The sequence below is a fragment of the Fistularia commersonii genome, chromosome 15 (genome assembly GCF_037954325.1).
Source record: "Fistularia commersonii isolate RoL2024-O1a breed Wild chromosome 15, RoL_Fcom_v1.0, whole genome shotgun sequence".
In the NCBI taxonomy this organism is placed as follows: Eukaryota; Metazoa; Chordata; class Actinopteri; order Syngnathiformes; family Fistulariidae; genus Fistularia; species Fistularia commersonii.
In genome coordinates, this window is record NC_141298.1 from 15,920,709 (window position 1) to 15,939,100 (window position 18,392).

The window sequence follows — 18,392 nt, forward strand, 5'->3', positions numbered from 1 at the left end:
ATAAACTATAAAGTGTCTCAGTGAAACTATAAAGTGTCTTAGTAAACATTGATAAAACTATAAGTGTCTTAGTAACAAGTGAGGTAAGGAGTGCACAATAGTATGATATATATATATATATAATAGTATGAAATAATTTGGTATGTATGAAATAGTAGTATGAAATAGTAATAGTAGTATGAAATAGTATGAAATAATTTGGTGTTTTGGTGCGAAAATCACCACAGGACCCATAAGTGCCCTCTGTTGACAGTAGTCATAGCGACCTGATGCTAATACTGGCACCGTGCTACCTCTCCGAAAAATGGCAAAATTCTGGACAGATGGGAGGCAGAATATCTGCAGAATATCTGCCAGGTGTCCTGCTTGGACACATCACATTGGATCAGTGTGTTGTAAATTGAGCTAATGTTTTCTTTATGCACTTTTTCTTGCTACTCTAAGACTCCATGGGTTTGAATGGTTTCACCTTCACTGAAGGATTTTATTATTAGTTAATGAGATGAGATATCCTTTAATGATTCTCAGGAAATAGCTTTGCAGCAGCAGAAAGACATACAAGGACAAGACAAGATCAAAATATACATACAAAATAAATAAACTCTGAAGTGTAAAAGTGTAATCTAAAAAAAAAAAAAAAGCTCAATATTAACCAGTATACAGGAATAAATAATGATCAACGGCGGCTCCCTGTGGCTTTTATAAAATAATTACCGAGCATTTCATTAAAATTGATTTTATGTTACTGCGTTCATTTTTAAAACATAATTTCAAATTTGAAGGTTGCGATCTGTGAACATATAAATAAAACGTGTTAAAATAATTTTTTAATAAGCAACTGCACGCGCCAGTAAAAGGATGACAACATTTTAGGTTTGCTCCGCGTGGATAATTTAAGTTTTAAATACAAGAAGGTATTTTGCTTCAAAGTAACCTTCAGCATATCGTCTTTTTATTGGAGTTAAAATGTTTTGTTGCATGAAGAAATGTTATTTTGTTTTCTCTGCAGTTTATTGGTTAAAAAAAAAAAGCAACACATATTTTTTTATACATAGGTTAAAGGCAAAAAAAGAATGTTATATGCCGTGTTAATATATTTTGAATTTTCAAAAGGGCTGTGTGGCTTCCGGTGGAGCTGTGAGAGTCTGCTGGAGAAGCAGCATCCAGTGTAGGTGGAGGGGGTGGACCAGGTTCTCCATGATGGATGACTGTTTCTTATTATATTATATTATTATATACATTATTATATTATATGATAACTGGTTTATTATTATATTTTATTTCATTTTTACATTTATTTTCAGCCTGTGGAAAAGGTCACTGTTGAAATTCAATTCAGCAGGCTGCAAATAAAAACAGGCGTAGGATTTTTATCTAATTTTTATTTAAGAAATAAATGCCATTGATGTGTGTTTTTGACTCGAATTTAGATTTTGCATGTGTGCAATATTAAGTTATCTCCTATTGCATTATGCTTTGTTTGTTTCATATTCAGTTTTTAAGCAAAACTTGTTTGGGTCCATCAAAAGGTTCATTGTTATACCTGGAGGAAGATTTTTTTTTCAATAAATATCAATGTTGGCTTGCGACTTTGTCCCAGTTTTCAGTTTGACACTCCTGTTGTAAAGGATTGTCACTCAAAAAAGCTTATAATCCTAATTTATTTGTTGCGGCAAGTAAGAATGAGTTGACGCAAATAAGGAAGGCAAATCCACCTAATTCTAGCTGCACATTAGAAAAGACTCATGGACTCAAGTTTTTTGAGTTTTAAGTCTCAGGATGAGATTTTACAGAATGTGAATCTTACCGGGTCCCTATTTACAAATTCGTTTTGCAGTCTTTTTTTTTTTTTCCCCCCACAATGCAATGTTTTCAGCGGGTATCTGGTCATGATGAGTGTTGACATCGTCCAAGCCGGGCCGTTCCACCCACGGCTCCACCATCCGATCCTCTCTCTGGATGCTCCATATTGATCGCTGTTCTCCTTCTTCCATACCGCCAACAAATACCGTCTCTGCCGCCAACATCCCTCAAGGGATTGTCTACTGAGTTTCCTGTTTTTGGTTTTGTGTTACATCACCTTAAAGACCGAAAGACTCGATAACATCAAAACCTTTGATATCATCGAAAGCCCAAGACCGGGAAAAGGCTGAAAACAACTTATACTTAACCGTTAAGATGATGTAGCGCGCTGCGACGCCAGTAAAACGATCTGACTTTTACTTTCTGACTGACTTTTTAGGTTTTTGTTCTCAAATGCCAAATGTACCAGGACCTTCTCTAGCATCTTCCACCGTGACGCAGCTTGTACCGCCGATACGAAAAAAAAAAAAGAGTGGCACTCACGGTCCAGGACACCCGGATGGAGGTGGTGGATACGGTGAACGGCTCTTGAAGCTGGACGGCCACCTCCCCGAGCTCCCGCTGCACCTGCCGGTGATCCACGCCCTGACCCGTGGGACTCACATCTGGAAGAGACGCAAGGGATGAACGTCTGCTTCCGACGCCGCCCCGCGAGACGGTTTTACCGTTCTACCCACCTTGCGTCCTGACGGGTTCGGAGATGGGGCTCGGGTCGCTCAGGCCGTAGGCGTTGACGGCTCGCACGATGAACAGGTAGATGGTGTTCGGGAGGAGGCCGGTGATCGTGTGCGTTTCGATCTTGACCATGTCGGCTACGGTTTGCCAAGTGCTGCCTGCCGATTGACTGCGGAAGACGAGATCCCGGACAATGAGTTCCTCCTTTTCAATATGAGGTCTCGGTGAGCCGACTCGTTTTATTGAAATCCCGCGCACATCCCAACATTTCCTGAGTCGGTGCGCGTGAAATGACATGATATACTTGCAGAGAAATCTGGGATCAGATATAATTCTCCCAGTCATGGCGGAGAGAAAACATCCAAATGACTTTGGAGTGCCGATTTCATATGCAGAACACAATTAATCAATGCATGAGGAGCTCTCTAGGCAATAGGAGGCTCTATTTTGGGCTTGCCTTAATATTTATTATCCAGTAAACAACAGCAGATGTGAATAAAGGGAAAGCTTGCTAGAAGATCTTCTCCAAATGATACAATTTGCTGTGCCGATGAATAATGTAAATGAGGCTTGTAAGACGATACAGCTGCCAACGGGAAACCAGGGCGTTCTACTGGCCTCACGGCACTCCCCCAGATGCATTATCCTGCAACCTCATTCCCTCTTCTTCCTCCCATCGCTCCCTATTTTATTTGTCCCCTCGAGTCACAAAGGCATCCCCGATTATTTGTTTGACATTTTTAGACGTTCCCTCCCGAGGGCACGACGGGTTTTTGCAGCGGAAAAAATGGCCGAACCGCCACGTCGACGACGACGAGACCGAAGGGTCTGGTGAATACGCATCTCCTGTTACTTCAGGTGACTCCGTTGAGAGAGTTCACAAACAGAAGACCGTGACCCCCTCAACGGCAGAATGCAAAAGTTTGCCTCTAAAATGTTAAATATCATCGAATTACACACCGTTCCCGCACAGATACCGTTTTCCCCTCGCTCTCCCAAAACACGCCTTCGCACCCCAGGCGACCAAATGTAATTGCAAACATCCCAGCGGTCCCTTCCAGCTGCTTTACAACAAATCAGTTTGTGTTACTCGCGCTGCCACGGGCCACAATGGACGTCTGAATGTGATTATGTTCTGCCCGTTTTCCCCCCTTTATAAAATTGGACGGACACATTTCCCCCCCGTAACGCGGCGTATCTTCCCTTTCCATCCGCTCAGCCGCCCATCCTGCCGAGTTAAATCCACTTTCCCCCCTAATTAATTCAAGGTGGACCTCCTCCAACGAGACAGTACCCGAAGGTTTCTAAAGCACTTAGCTTCGCGAGTGTCCGAGATTAGCCTCCGAGGAGACCGACATGATTCCGAGAAACGCTCTAAATCGGTGCCCCTGGTAATCTTGATTGAATAACCGACATTCATTGCATTTTCGCTTCCGCACGCGGTTCGCTGGCGGGAGCCGCTCTGCTGCTGAGCTGTGAGAAGGCGGATCGCTAGTTTAGAAATCGCAAGTGACGACCGGTAGAACCGAAATGGCTGCGAGGCCTCCTCTTGAGATTTCGCAAAGGATCCAGGAGTCCGATTGAGGAAACCTCCCTCGTCTGAATCCATCTTTGTTTCCAGTTTATTCAGAGCCGCACTCGCGGTTGAAACCCCTATTGGACCGCAAGCTATGACCACATGAACCGCCGGGGAAAACAACCCCTTCTTTCCGACGTTTGGCTCGTCTCGGACGAAAACGGCGAACCGCAACACGGTGGATCGCGAGCTGAAATAGTTGCTGTGACTGGAGAAAGGAGAAGCGCCAAAAGACTAAACAACAACAATTGAAAGGATTTCCATTCTGACAAGACTAATATTTGGTGTCTCTGAGTCCCGAAAACTCTACATTTGAGCCGAAGACCCTCAAATATCCACTTTGCATTTCAAAGTAAATGCGTTCTCACTGCGTCTGCGTGAGGTTCCTCCACGTTCTCCGGTTTCCTTGCACAGTCCAGAAGCAATCTGAGATCGTCCGGACGCTGAATGGCTGTTTGTCTCCACACAACTTGTGAAAGAGCGAATACATGACTGAACGTCTCCGTATAAAGGTTTAAAAGCGATCTTCACACCAAGAGCGCTCCAAAATTAAAGGGTAAATGTGGAGCGGCATTTTCGGACCATTCATGGAAAATACGAAACGGACGTCCCGCCGAAAATTATTTTGTGCAATAATTGTCTCATGCGGTTAGCCAAGGTAAATCAACACACATTGCACATATAAAGAATGTTTTGCATTTTTTGTTGTGGGTGGATCATTTTATAAGTTGCTCGTATGCTGAAAAAGTGTGAGCGCCCCTGATCTACACACTCGCAGTTCCATTTGGAAACTCCCCGGAGGTCATTAGAACTGAAGAAGCCTCTGGGATGAGCAGCAAAATATCTTCAAGTGAAGAAATTCAAGTCCAGTTGCCACGACAAGAAGAATTTCGACATGAATTCAGCATCACCCGGATGACTGAGAACCTCCACAGACACGTCATGATATGATGTGGGTATAAATGGACGTTTGTCTCCATATGACGCACAAATGACAGAGCGAATGAATGAATGCACCCGAATGTGAACCCCTCCCATCAAATCATCCGACATCCTGTCAGCCAAACCCCTAAAGACAGTTTATATTCTTATTTTCCATTGTTATTCTTTTTTTTTCATTTTTATTTTATTTTATTTGATTTTATCTTATTCAACTTTAATTTAATTTAATTTAATTTAATTTAATTTAATTTAATTTTACTTTATTTTATTTTATTTTATTTTAATTTTATTATTTTCTTTTTTTTTTTACTTTACTCTTGATATTTACAACTTTAATGCTGCTATCCCATGTTCCCCCCAATTGCCCCTTGGGGACAAATAACGTTTTCTGATTTTGTTTCTGATATGCCGAACTCTCCCTACTCTCTAGTAGACTCTAATATTATATTGAAACATTACCACTTTTTTTTTTTTTTTGCACTACTGCTAATGTGCTACTCCACCATATGCCATGACGGTACGACTTACTGACCTTTGCACTAAAATGTATTGAAAAAAAAACCTCTGCTCTCGTGCCGTTTGTACCTGCATGCACTTTATACTTTACGCCTCATAGTTTATTGTTTACTGTTTAATTACATTACATTGCAGTCATTTGGCCGATGCTTTTATGCAAAGCGACTTACAAGAATTGCAATTCAGTCACCGAAGATCTGAATTACCAGTCGTCGGAAGACAAAAGTGACCACTTGACCAAATAGCAATCTCAGAAACATATACATATATACATTTTTTTTTTTCTAAGTGCAATTCATGTAACAGCGCACTTTACTGCTAATTCTTTGTCAGTCCAGCCCACGTGTAAAAACTAACATTAAACTTTGAATTGAATGAATCGGATTAAAAAAAAAAAAAAAAAAAAAAAAAGGGTTCAAATTTCTGAAGAATCACCTGAAGGCCTCGATGATGTAGGACGTGACGGCGGCTCCTCCCTCGTGGGCGTTGGGCTGCCAGGTCAGAGAGACGCTGTTCTTGGAGACGTCGGTGACGATGGGTTTGTGCGGCGGCCCCGGCAGCTGAAAGGGCTCGGTGGCTTGAGCGACCCACGAATCTGCGCTTTCTGGACGGGGCGTAAAGGAGGAAACAAAGATGAAGCGATGATTGCATTTGCCTCCGAGCGATAGCATTTTCATAATGCCCTTCTGTGTAAATCTACTGATGTCCGCATTATCGCTGCCTCGGGGTGAGTTCGGTGCTTCTAAGAGACTTCAAATACCCGATAAGTCCTCGATCTAAGCGTAATAACACCAACATCTAAACACCGAAGATGTCATCGGAGAACCTTGAGAAGCCGTTTCTCCTCCTGCATTCGCTAATGAAATCTATCGCTCTCTAAATATTTTATGCTTTAACGCCCGATGATCTATCGAGAAAATATAAGGGCGCTTCGCAAAGAAGGAAGATTCAATTTAGGAGGCGCTGTGAGCAGAGGCGGCGACACGCGACATCTCACAATTACAGAGGAAATGTGTTTATCCCTGAGAGCTGCTCGTTTTTTTTTTTTTTTTTTGTTTTGTTTTTTTTCCTCCCCCTAAAAGTCATCGTGCTTCACATTTGCACGTTTGCACTGAAATGTAGCGGCGGCGGCGGCGGCATCGGGAGCAGCAGGGGTTACGGCGCCGGCCTCAGGGGCTGAGGATTCATTTGTGTCGATTAACGAAACTTCATCTTATTGAAATTTTTCTTTTGCACAGAATTTAGAGACGGATTTATTTCTCACACGCTTCGTTGCGTTAGATAAGGTTGCTATGGTTGCGGTTTAAACTTTAACTCGTAATTATGCGATGTTGAACCCAGATATGCCATTTGGGTTTCAACGGTAGCTGAAAAATGACTATTTTTGGATCACCTTCACTTCCCAGGTTAAGTAGATATTACACACACACACACACACACACACACACACACGATTTTATCCACAATGTATTCATCGCTCTTCAAATGCTACCAGGAGATATGTGAAGATAAACAACTTCAACCCACTGGACAAAGGCATGCATCTAATGGAGTGTGTGCATGTGCACATGTGCGTGCATGTGTGTGTGTGTGTGCGAAATATGCACACAAACGCATTGATGGAGAGAAGATTACAATGACTTTATGGAAAATAATGCAATATACATATATATAAACATAATGCTCAAAAAATAAAGGAAACACTTAAACAACACATTGTAACTCCAAGTCAATCACGCTTGTGTGAAATCAAAATGTCCACTTAAAAGCAAAATTGATGCATTTTGACTTGTTTTAAGGACATGACATTAACATTAGTGTGTTTTTCCACTTTCATTTTGAGTGTGACTCCAAATCCAGACCTCCATGGGTTCATAAATGTCATTTCCAGTGATAATTTTTGTGTGATTTTTTTAGTCAGCACATTTATCCATGTAAAAAACAAAGCATCTGATCAGAATATATCATTCATTCAGATCGAGGATGTGTTATTATAGTGTTCACTTTATTATTTGGAGCAGTGTATATATACATGTATATACATAGAGAGAGAAGAAAAATACATATATTAACATAAATCTCTCATGTGGAGCATTGCCTTTTTTTCCCGTCCATACATCAGCGTTGCTGCCACTTCAGACGTTCATCATTTGCACGCCTTTTGAAAGAATCCTGTAAAAACCTCTTCTTTTTTTTTCTTTACCTTTGACTGTGAGCACGCCGCTCCAGCTCGTCTCCCCGCTGGAACTGGAAGCCAGGCAGGTGTAAACACCAGAGTCCGTTTCCTGGCAACGGCGGGGGGGGAGAAAAAAAAAAAAGTGCATAGCATTAGCTTAACTTTGTGTGTACAAGTGTGTGTGTGTGTGTGTGTGAGAGTCTGTGAAGCGGTGTTAATGTACCCATTACCGGTGATTGAGACTAAATGTCATATCTCTCAAAAGCAGAATGTTTGTACTCTGAATACTGAGCAGGGGGGATAAAAAGCCGGCTGAACAGAGCTGTAATTAACATAAAGCACAACCAGGTGACTCCGCTCTCACAGGGAAGGAACGCCGGCTTCAAATCCAACCTGCTCCCGTTCCACGACGAGACACCGAACTCCTTTTTTTTTTTTTTTTTTTTTACCCCGATTTCCCCTTTCTTTTTCTGACTACAGGACCCAGATAGGCCTCCAACCTCTGGTGCCCTACGATAGATGCAGAAAAGCCCCCCCGCCCCCGATGTTGACATCTATATTTGTCATAAAAGAAAAAGAAAAAGCGATAATACCGTTAGCGTGTTATTACTTCGAGCGGCGGTGCCAACCTCGGCGGCGGGACTCGGTTATTTTACATCTCAGCGACCTTTTCGAGACAACGTCTGATTTCCTCCCTGGGCTAATTACAAGTGCATACCCGGCTCTCCTCAAGGGTTCATTGACTCGGACCCAGACCACCTCTTTGGGTCGGACGGAGCGCCGGCGTTGCCTCCGGTCGGCGCCGTGGCATCAGGCACCTTCCGGACCCGCTATTATGGTTTGGATGTAAAACCGACGGGGCCGAGGCTCCAGACCAAACAAAGAAAACGCTGACGACGGGGGACATTTATCGATGCCTGGACATATAAAATGAAAACGCAAAAGGGAAACTTTGACGGTGACAGTTTGCTTTTCTTCACTCGTTCGTTATTTCCATAAAACGCCGGCCCAAATATCTTGAATGAGTGAATCGAACCCCGCGTTTTCATCTCATTAGCCGCTTTTGAGAACGAGCCAGTTGGACTCCAGGAACTGGCCTCCTTCTCCAGGGGGACCTTTTAGCTCCCCACCGGCGGTGAGGGACCGGGTCGGGATCTCTGCGAAGGGCACCCCAAGCTCCACACTCAAAAACAAACCACCGAAGAAGAAGAAGAAGAGGAAGACGAAGAGAAAGATGGCATGGACAACAGGGAGTTGGAAGCTACCGCGGCGTTCATGTTCTACCCAGCAGGGACAACAACTAGGACTACCGGATGGGTGGAGGTGTTTTTTTTATCATCTGTGAACTAACTTCTCATTTATTTCTGCTGAAATGCAGACGTTCCTATGCGAGCCCAGGACACCCCAATGAGGCGTAGCAGGCCAGGAGAGCTCCGACCTCTTTGTCGTTCCAAAGAAGACATCTCTCTCAAATAACGCCTACTGGGATCAACACCAAGACGGGTTTGCACTTGCAGACCAGGACCATCTGCAGCCACAAAACAGCCAGCAGATCCAGCCCCCTCGGTACCGTCATGCGATCCAACAGGTTTCACTTTGTTTCGCTTTACCTTTTCAATTTCCAATCCAGGTAATCCCGCTAAATTGCTCTTTCGTTCCAATGTACGACAACCCAAACAGCATAACAACTCTTCCATTTACACAACAAGGTCAACTCTTTGGCTCAGGGGCCGCATTGACTTTTCAAATTCGACAGACGGGCCGTATCAGCACAAGATACGATACATATTAAAAATAAAAAAAAAAGCATTTATCAACAGTATATATCAGACTCATCTGACATTTACTTTGAAAATAAAACCAGCTCGGTTTTCTGTTGTTGCTTGAATTTCATTCGCAAACCGTTTTTTTCCCTTGTAGGTTCACATCCAGCTCATTCATGTCCACAGTCAAGGCTAAATCACAAAGCCAATCTGTGCCATTCAGCTCAGGAAAATTCTCAAGTTGCTCCAAAAATGAAATAATCTCCTGTTTGAGCTCCCGCATTCATTGAACCAATCATTCAACTCAAGTATCAATTATTTACCAATCTTCAGCAGGCTGGATTAAACAGACCAGCGGGCCGGATGTGGCCCGCGGGCCGTAGTTTGCCCACCCCTGCACCATAACCTTGACCCGCCCAAAAGCATGGCAGTTATATTCGGAAACTCCTTGCAGGTCATTAGAACCGAAGAACCGACAAGAAGATTTCAAGAAGAGCTCTGTCTATTGTTTTGCAAGAAAACGGCTGATCGGTGACTGCTAGGGTTTCTAAAAACAGCGCTCTGCAATTGCAAAAAGTATCAGGTAAAAAAAGGGTGCGGTTTTTGGGCTCAACCAATCACCAAGGCCCTAAGTCAAGGGGGTGCAATTATTTTGGCTTATTTTGTCGGGCCAAAATTTTTCTTTAATTTTTATGCGTGGGCCGACTCTGTATCATGTCAATTGAACTTAATGAAAATTGCTATTTAAATAATTGCATTTTTTTTTTTGCACTTCATTTCAACTTAAAAATCATCCATGATCATATAAAGGTACCAACATTATTTTGTAAGTAATCATCCATACAAATAATAATCACCCAACAAATTGAAAAAAAAGGAGTTTTTAAATGCAATATTGATTAAAAATACAGATTAACAATTAAAAAAAAAAATAGTTTGGCGCCCAGCGGGTCATAAAACGCTCAGGTCCTTTGGACCCTGCCTCTGAGAAGAAGAAGAAGAAGTTCTCGGAGCTGATAAAGCTGCAGAAAAGAACTGCAAAAAGATCTCGCAGTGTGAAAGTGGCCATCGAGTCTCCAACCAAACGTGTCGGTGAAGCCTCAGACCAGAAATGATTTCTCTGTATCCGTGAACGTGGCCGGCGTTTGAGTGCCACCGATCTACAGCGTCACATGACTTCCTATGAAACCGTGAAAGAAACCCCGCCTCGTAGTCGGAGCCGAGATCCGACTTCTTGGTTCCTCTGCTGTTCTAATGCAAGTTCCGGAAAAGGTTGTCTGGATTGCAAAAAGTTCCCGCGTCGACACGGAGTCACGTCCGTCTCGGCCGCCGACTTGGACTTTAAACACTTTGCCGATGGTATTTTTCGGCGGTTCTATCTTCTGAATGATTGTGAATGGAGGCCAAAGTCGAATCGGTGGCTTTTTACGCTCGCCGTCTGATTCCGCCTCGGCAGGAGAGGAGAGCTAAAGGAAGGATCAAAGAAGGAATTTTAATGACCAGCTAAAAGGTCTAGAAATTTCTGAAGCGCCAGTCTTTATACTCATCGCCTGCTTAGCATTCTGGACAGGCGGCGAGCAAATGTAATTAAGAGGTGTGTGATAAATGTGCCTCTATATGTGTGAGTGTGTGTGTGTGTGTGCGCATTTGCTATTACATATTTGGGGAGGAAAGCCAGAAGCTAGACGGGCTGTGAAATTGCTTACAACTGAGCGCGATGTTGGGAAGGATGAGGGTTTTCGTTTTCTTTTTTTTTTTTTTTTTTAACACCGGGAGACCTTTCACTGCGACACAGATTTCGTAAGAACAGCTCAGTCCGAATACTCTTTTATGTCCGTCATTCTTTTTCATAAAAACAGAAAAATCCCATTAGAAAATAATAATAATAATAACAATAATAATAATAATAATAATAATAATAGTAATAATAATAATAATAATAATAATAATAATAATAATAGTAATAGTAATAATGAGATTAGGGAGAGAGAGATGAGAACAACTTTATTAATCCCGAAGGAAATTGTTGTGCCAGAGTTTCAAGTGAAAAAACATAACAATAATAGATAGATAATAGTAGAAAGGAGGAAGAATAAGAAATATAATGAAATATGAATTGTCTAACTGTTAGCAGTAACTACAAAGATTGAAGATTCCCTGCGGCTGAGGGAAGAAGAATTAAAAAGTAATAATAATAAATAAATAAATAAATAAATAAATAAATAAATAAATAATAATAATAATAATAAAAGATAAGATTCATGCTCAGATTAAAAAAAAAAAAGAAGAAAAACAGCCATCCAAAAAAAAAAAAAAAAAAAATGCCTTCATCGGGGATTTGAAAGCATGGACTGCTCCGACGGGTCAAATATTCACTGGAAGAGCGTTTAGCCGTTCCTCCGAAAGCCGCGTCGCCCTTTGAACTTAAACCAGACGCTGCCAGCAGACCTTATTTAGCAGAGCGAAGCCCCGGAGGGAATCTCAGCGATGCACTCGGCTGCCCGGGCGCGGAGAGACTCTTTAAGTCTCCGGGAAAATGTCCAGATCCATTTTGAACAATGCTGCTAACAAGTGCAATGACGCTAGAACTGGGGCAAATCTTTTTTTTTTTTTCCCCCCCCGAATTAATCCTTTCCCTCTAAATCCATATTCTTCGCTCTCGTCCTGGTGCTAAAGTGAAGAGTTTTGATTCTAAGCTACACCCGGGCGCCTGATAATTGCTATGAGCGTTAGATTTTGGCGGTGGCTCTTCTAGCATTTGCACCGGGACTCCGTAGATTTGGACAAACCTCCGCTTTAAATCATCAGCCGCATAATATTTGAATAATCAGCTTGGCGCCGTCTGCCATACGTGCATTCTGATTTGCTTCAGCCAGATAAGCGACTGAACCCAGTGGGGAGTTCAATTTTTTTTTTTTTTTTTTTCCCGGTGAAGATGTGAAGATACAGCTTCGCGGTGTCTCATCCGAAGGTCAAACACCGTGTCAGCGTCGCGGCGTACGCGTATATTTATACTTTCACGGGCGGCGTCGGGGGATTCGTGCCGAAATGTGCAATAACTCGCACACGCGGGTGATGATGCGATGTCTACGGGGGAGTATAAAAAGCAGAGATGTTTATGTTTGTGCGGGGAATAAAAAAAAAAAAAAAAAAAAAAAACACGTCGGAAAGGAACCGAATTTACTAAAACGACAATTTTTTTATTTATGCTATTCCTCAGGACAGCAGTTGGTGGCACTCAGTTCACCCAGACGGGCCGACGTGTGAAATAATAAAGTCGGGCCCCTCGTCCGACAGATGGCTCCGGCAACAAAACAAAACCGGCAAAAAAAAAAAAAAAAACACACACACACACACACACACACAATAAATCTGGCTCGACGCTGATTGGAATGCGGCGCCAATCATACCGGCCAATCAAAACACACGGTCCTGGAAGATCACTTTGTAGTTTCGTATCTGCATATTAATGCGTAACGTATCTGTCCGTCGGTCTCCGGTGGTTTGGCTTCAAACCGACTCATCTAGCAGATCCGTTGCACGTTTCCCTCCTCCGTCGCCGAGGAAACGAACATGGCGGCCACGCAGCTCCTTCCAATTTGCTTTACCGGGGTTTAGCGAGACTCCAGATAAAGCTGTCGACCGAAATGGGCCGTCGTAAAAGACGGCGAGAGCGTGGATGTTTGAAAAGTGAAGCCGCGCGCAGGAGCGCCGATCGCTAAGCCGATGGCGTGGAGATCTTCAGGAGCCTGACCTCTATTCTCGCCAGATTTATTACCTCAATAAATATTTGCAGACTTAATCTCCAGAGTCTCAACTGCCGGTTTTTAAGCGTTATTCAATAAAGCTTGAATTACGTTCAAATTTAGAGCAGAACGGAGTGCATTTGTCTCGGGCAGGCGCCGCTCTGGCTCCCGTTCGGCACTTCCTCGCTAACGGACCGAAAGAAAATACAGCCGACCGTCGCTACTTCGCGGTTTTGCTAATTTATTTAGCTAATTTTTTTTGATTTTCAGTTGTTGGTTTTTTTTTTTTTTTTTGCAGTATTTAAATTTTTGTTTTGTGATGAGTCAAGTAAAAACAGTGAAAAATATCGTAAAATTAAACTAGAATTAATTTGATAAAATAAATAAAATACGAGATTTCCTTGCAAAGAAACCCATCGTACCCACGCTAGATTTCATGGGGAATAACAGAACACTTTAAAATGCCTCCTAGACGCCCAGCATCTACCCAAAAGTCTATTCCTGAAAAGATAAAACTTCTTAATGTGTTAAAGGAAGGCAGAAGTTTTGCTGAAGTTGGTCGTCATGACAGCATTAACGAATCTACAGTTCATTACATTAAAAAAAGCGAAGCCAACGCGAGGAAAGCCATCATCATTCAAGTTTTGACATATTTTCAATGGTGAGTACCCAATGAAATTATTTATTAAAAATATAAAATTAGATTTTTTTTTCCATAAATAACTTGTATTTTCTTTATATTTAATATTTTTTATCTTAAAAAGACACATATGGCAGGGGATTTTCTTATTTATTTACTCATTTAGTGTACATTTTGTATTTGTTTATTGAATGTTATAATTGATTTTTTTTTTTTTTTGCATTTTCTGCACTTTTTGCCAAAAGGGCAGCAAGCCATCCAAAATTTTGCCTTTTGAATTATTAATTAATTAATCAAATTAGTTTATTTCAAAAGGGGACAATGAAATTTCATAAAACACATGAATAAAAACATGAGTAAAAAAGCCAGAATTAGCCGAAGAGGCTATTTTTCATCCGTAGTCCCCGGCCGTGATGTCAAAAATGGCAATAAAATGGACAAAGACATACATTGTTGAACACAACAGCAACATAAATATAACAAATAAAATATAATATTTACAAAATATAAAATGAGCGGTCAAATGGACGATGAGAGAGGACAGGCTTTCGTGTGTGCATGTAAATGTGTTCGCCGGCCAAAATAATAGTTGTTTAATTGTGTTTAGTATTACCTTTTAGATCCACCTTTAAGTGTGTTACCAGCTTTGTAGATCATTTATTAAGCTGCAGCAGAAAATCCAATTAATATTACAGAGACCGCCGCAGTTATGAAAAGAAGACAAATATGGCTGGGAAATTAATTTAAATAAAAAGCTCGTTTGTTTGCAATATCAACCTCACAGAGCCGGTTCTCGAAGGTTCTCGAAGATTTACTCGTGGACGTTTTTTGAAATGCAACGTTTAAATCCCCTCTCGCAAACCCGAATGCAATCGCCTTCTTCCATAATTCCTATTTTACTCCGATGGAAGCCCTTATGCGCAACGCGGCGTCCCAACCCTCTGCATCCGCGGGCCGGCTCATCTGTAACGCTGACGGGGGAATTACTCAAGCCTAAGTGGCTTGTCGGAGCAACCTGCAGGACAAGGGACGGGTGACGCTCCTCCCCGCCGGCCTCCCCGCCGGAGGTCGGGAGCGCTTCCCCCCAGATGGCGGCGTTCGGTGGGAGGGTCGGGGGGCGGCAGGTGGGGGGGAAACGGCCCGGACACCTGACTATTAATCAAAAGCCGGCGGGCAGATTGCTGAAAATTGGATGAGGCGACGGGGAAGCGGAACAAGAAGAGGAGCTCGCCTTTTTTTTTTTTTTTTTCTTTCTTCTTTTTACTTGATTACGGCTGTGACATTCCAGTTGTCTGTGCGCTCAAATCTCAGAAAGCGTGAGACGTTAACCGTCCTCCTCCTCCTCCTCAGCTCTCTGCGCCACCAGCAGATAAAGGGTTAATAATGACAACGGGGATCTGATTACAGACCATAATATCTGCCAATTTAAGTCAACGCGTCAACCCGATTTCCCGCTTTAACCCGATTATTCTCGATAATTTGCTTCCTCGCGACCGCGTTCCTCTCACACTCCCTTCCCCTTTGTTTACTCGGCCATACCCACACACACACACACACACACACACACACACACACAGCCGCGGATGCCGTTTAGCAGAACGGCAGCACAACCTTCTATTTAACCCCCCCCATCCCTCCATGCACACACTTGCAGTCTGTCCAGGACATCTTGGCACCTGTGTCGGGCAGCGGCAGTGTGTGTGTGTGTGTGTGTGTGTGTGTGTGTGTGTCTGGCAAGGATCCCGGGGTAATGGCATCTCCTGGTTGCCAGCGTCCGAGGAACAAACAGGCCATCTGTTCCCCTCTAGGAGCCCAGATGAGATCGACTTTTTTTTCCCGGATTGTTTTCAGGGTTAAAACCAGCGTTTAAAATGTTTTTAGGGGGTAAATCAAGTTGAGGAAAGCCGGCGTTCGCGTTTAACGGGTTAAAAAAAAATCAAGACTTTAAAATCGCGGTGAAATCTATCGACGTGTAGCTGCAAAGAAAAAAAAAAAATTTAGTTTCTTGCGATAGTCCGGTCATGCTGGGAGTAAATATGGACGGCGGAGCTTGTTTGGGAGGATCCGCAAGCGGGATTGCGCGGATTCCTGCCGAGGAAGCCGAGGGTTTGGAAACCAACGGTTTTAGACAGAGTTATCTTGTTAATCTGGACGCCGCTAATGGGCGCCTTTTGATTCGATAATCCGATGGATACGCGGGCACCCGTTGGTCCCGTTCTCCAATTTTGCACAAAGGATGCTCCAAATAATAGCCCGATATGACGGTCGAGGCCACAGGCGAAAGACTCGATAGCGTTCTTCTTCTTTGCAGAGCATTAATCTAAAAAAACAAAAATTATCCCTGTTGTTGGTGCTGTCTGTTTATTCGTGGATGTCTTGCTATCTTCTGTCTTCAAATGTATTTATATGTATTTATATTCCTATTATTTGATTTTTTTTCACATTTCTGACAAAAGGTCAAGCCCGTAATGAACGGGAGACGCTTCTCGCTTATCGTCCGGAGTTACGCTAATTTATGAATCACAAATAATGTATGAATAATAATTATAGATGATAAAAGTTAATGTACAGCAATAAACTGCTCTATTGGTTAATTTAACCTACTTGCTACACATGTTTGTGAAATGTAACCTGCACACTGCTACATATTACAGGACAGTCTCAGAAAATTAGAATATTGTGATAAAATATCTTCTTTAATGTACTTAAAAAAACAAAAATTACTTTTTCATAATATTCTCATATTTTGAGATAGGATTTTTGAGTTTTCTTAAGATGTAAGCCGTAATCAACAATATTAAAATAATAAAAGCAATATTGCGATATTTCAGTTGATTTGTAATGAATCCAGAAACTATGACATTTTTGTTTTTGTAATTAAAAAAAACAAAAATTACTTTTTCATAATATTCTAATATTTTGAGATAGGATTTTTGAGTTTTATTAAGATGTAAGCCGTAATGAGCAATATTAAAATAATAAAAGCAATATTGCAATATTTCAGTTGATTTGTAATGAATCCAGAAACTATGACATTTTTGTTTTTGTAATTAAAAAAACACAAAAATTACTTTTTTATAATATTCTAATTTTCTGAGACAGTCCTGTATTGCTAAACTTCATTTATTGTTTATTGTTTTTCCATGATTTTCTCTGGTTTATGTAGCGGCGGTCCCGTCGGTGTCAAACACTCCTAACTCAGATCTGGGATCACGAAGCGAAAAATCCAGAGCGGCAGCTCGAGTCTGGAAAAAAATCGTAAGCGCTCGCAAGTCAAGGTTGGACACTCGCTGACTCATCAGGGAAAAAGTGGCGGCATATAATCCGAAAATGACGGTATTTGCAACGGCCGCGCAGTCTTTTGAACGAAGGTTAGCGCCGATGAGCTATTCAAAAATATACAGGCTATGAGCAGGTCGCCCTTCGCCTTGCAGCTCCGACTTAACCCTTCTGACATGCTACACTGCTATGACAAAAGTTATTTTCGCAACGGGGATCAATATAACGTATATTATCTTAATCTTTGATTCGATAATCTTCATCCTTTTGCACGCCAGCGGTGGAATTTGTGCAAAACACGGTCACACGAAACAACTGCAATGAGAGAACAGTCAGAGGATGTTGGGAAAGCTGATCCCCTGCCAGGCGGCGCAGGATCCCCGCCGCCCTGAACGGAAGCCGGCGTGCCAGCTTTCAGCAGACCGGGCGTCCTCTGCCAGACGCCAAGGTGAGCGTGTTCGCCGTCCTCGTCCATTCCGGCTAAAACCCGCCCTGAAACACCCTGAAATTTTCTCGATAACAGACTGAACAGTCGCCGCAGCGTTGCTGCAAAGAATGCAGACGCTTTAAATTCATCACCCGAAGCGCAAAGGATCTATAATAAGCGAAGAATCTCGCATTACGGCGTGGAAAAACGTCCGCAGAAGCGTCTCCCGTTCATTACGGGTTTGACCTTTTGACTATGAAATGTCATCTCATCATCTCACCGCGTTGCCGGGTTCGTGTGAAATTTAGGGGGAATCGGCATTTGCCGCCTGGATTCTGCGTGCAACGGGAATATCTCGACGGCGTGGAAACGTTTCTGACCATCAGCTGAGTTTCCCCGTTGCCGTGATTTGGACTTTATTTTGCAAAAATTCATCTGGACTCTCCGGACGTAAACAACCGCCGTTCTTCCCGTTTTGCGACCGACGGCGCTGACAATCCGATAAATCTCAAACCGAAGCCCGCGGAGAAATTCGACGTGCGCTTTGACAGCTTTGACTCCAAAGCAGGAGCGCAAAGTTAGCGCCCCTCGGCTGTCGAGTCGCTCTTATAACTCCCGCGTGACGGCGGAAAACGCCGCTTCGTCTCCTCCGATCCGTCTTTATCTTTACCTCCTCCAACCCTCCTTCTCTCCTCCGTCCGGTTCTCCGCTGCGGTGATCTACTGAGAATTTAATTACAAGTCTCGGCGATCGTTAATCATTGAGAACCCACAATCAATTAATGTGCGA

At 42.6% G+C, this 18,392-nt stretch overlaps 1 protein-coding gene across 4 annotated transcripts in view; it reads right to left on the reverse strand.

Annotated features, from left to right (window-relative positions):
- robo3 (roundabout, axon guidance receptor, homolog 3 (Drosophila)) overlaps positions 1-18,392 on the reverse strand; it is a 133,083-nt gene that overhangs the window by 19,659 nt on the left and 95,032 nt on the right. For all 4 annotated transcript variants that reach the window (XM_086161066.1, XM_086161068.1, XM_086161067.1 and 1 more), the window contains exons 10-13: positions 7,776-7,857; positions 6,008-6,176; positions 2,541-2,707; positions 2,347-2,468 (exon numbers count right to left, since the gene is read on the reverse strand). In XM_086161066.1, the coding sequence (XP_086017192.1) occupies positions 2,347-2,468; positions 2,541-2,707; positions 6,008-6,176; positions 7,776-7,857 (540 nt within the window). The remainder of the gene's footprint in view (positions 1-2,346; positions 2,469-2,540; positions 2,708-6,007; positions 6,177-7,775; positions 7,858-18,392) is intronic.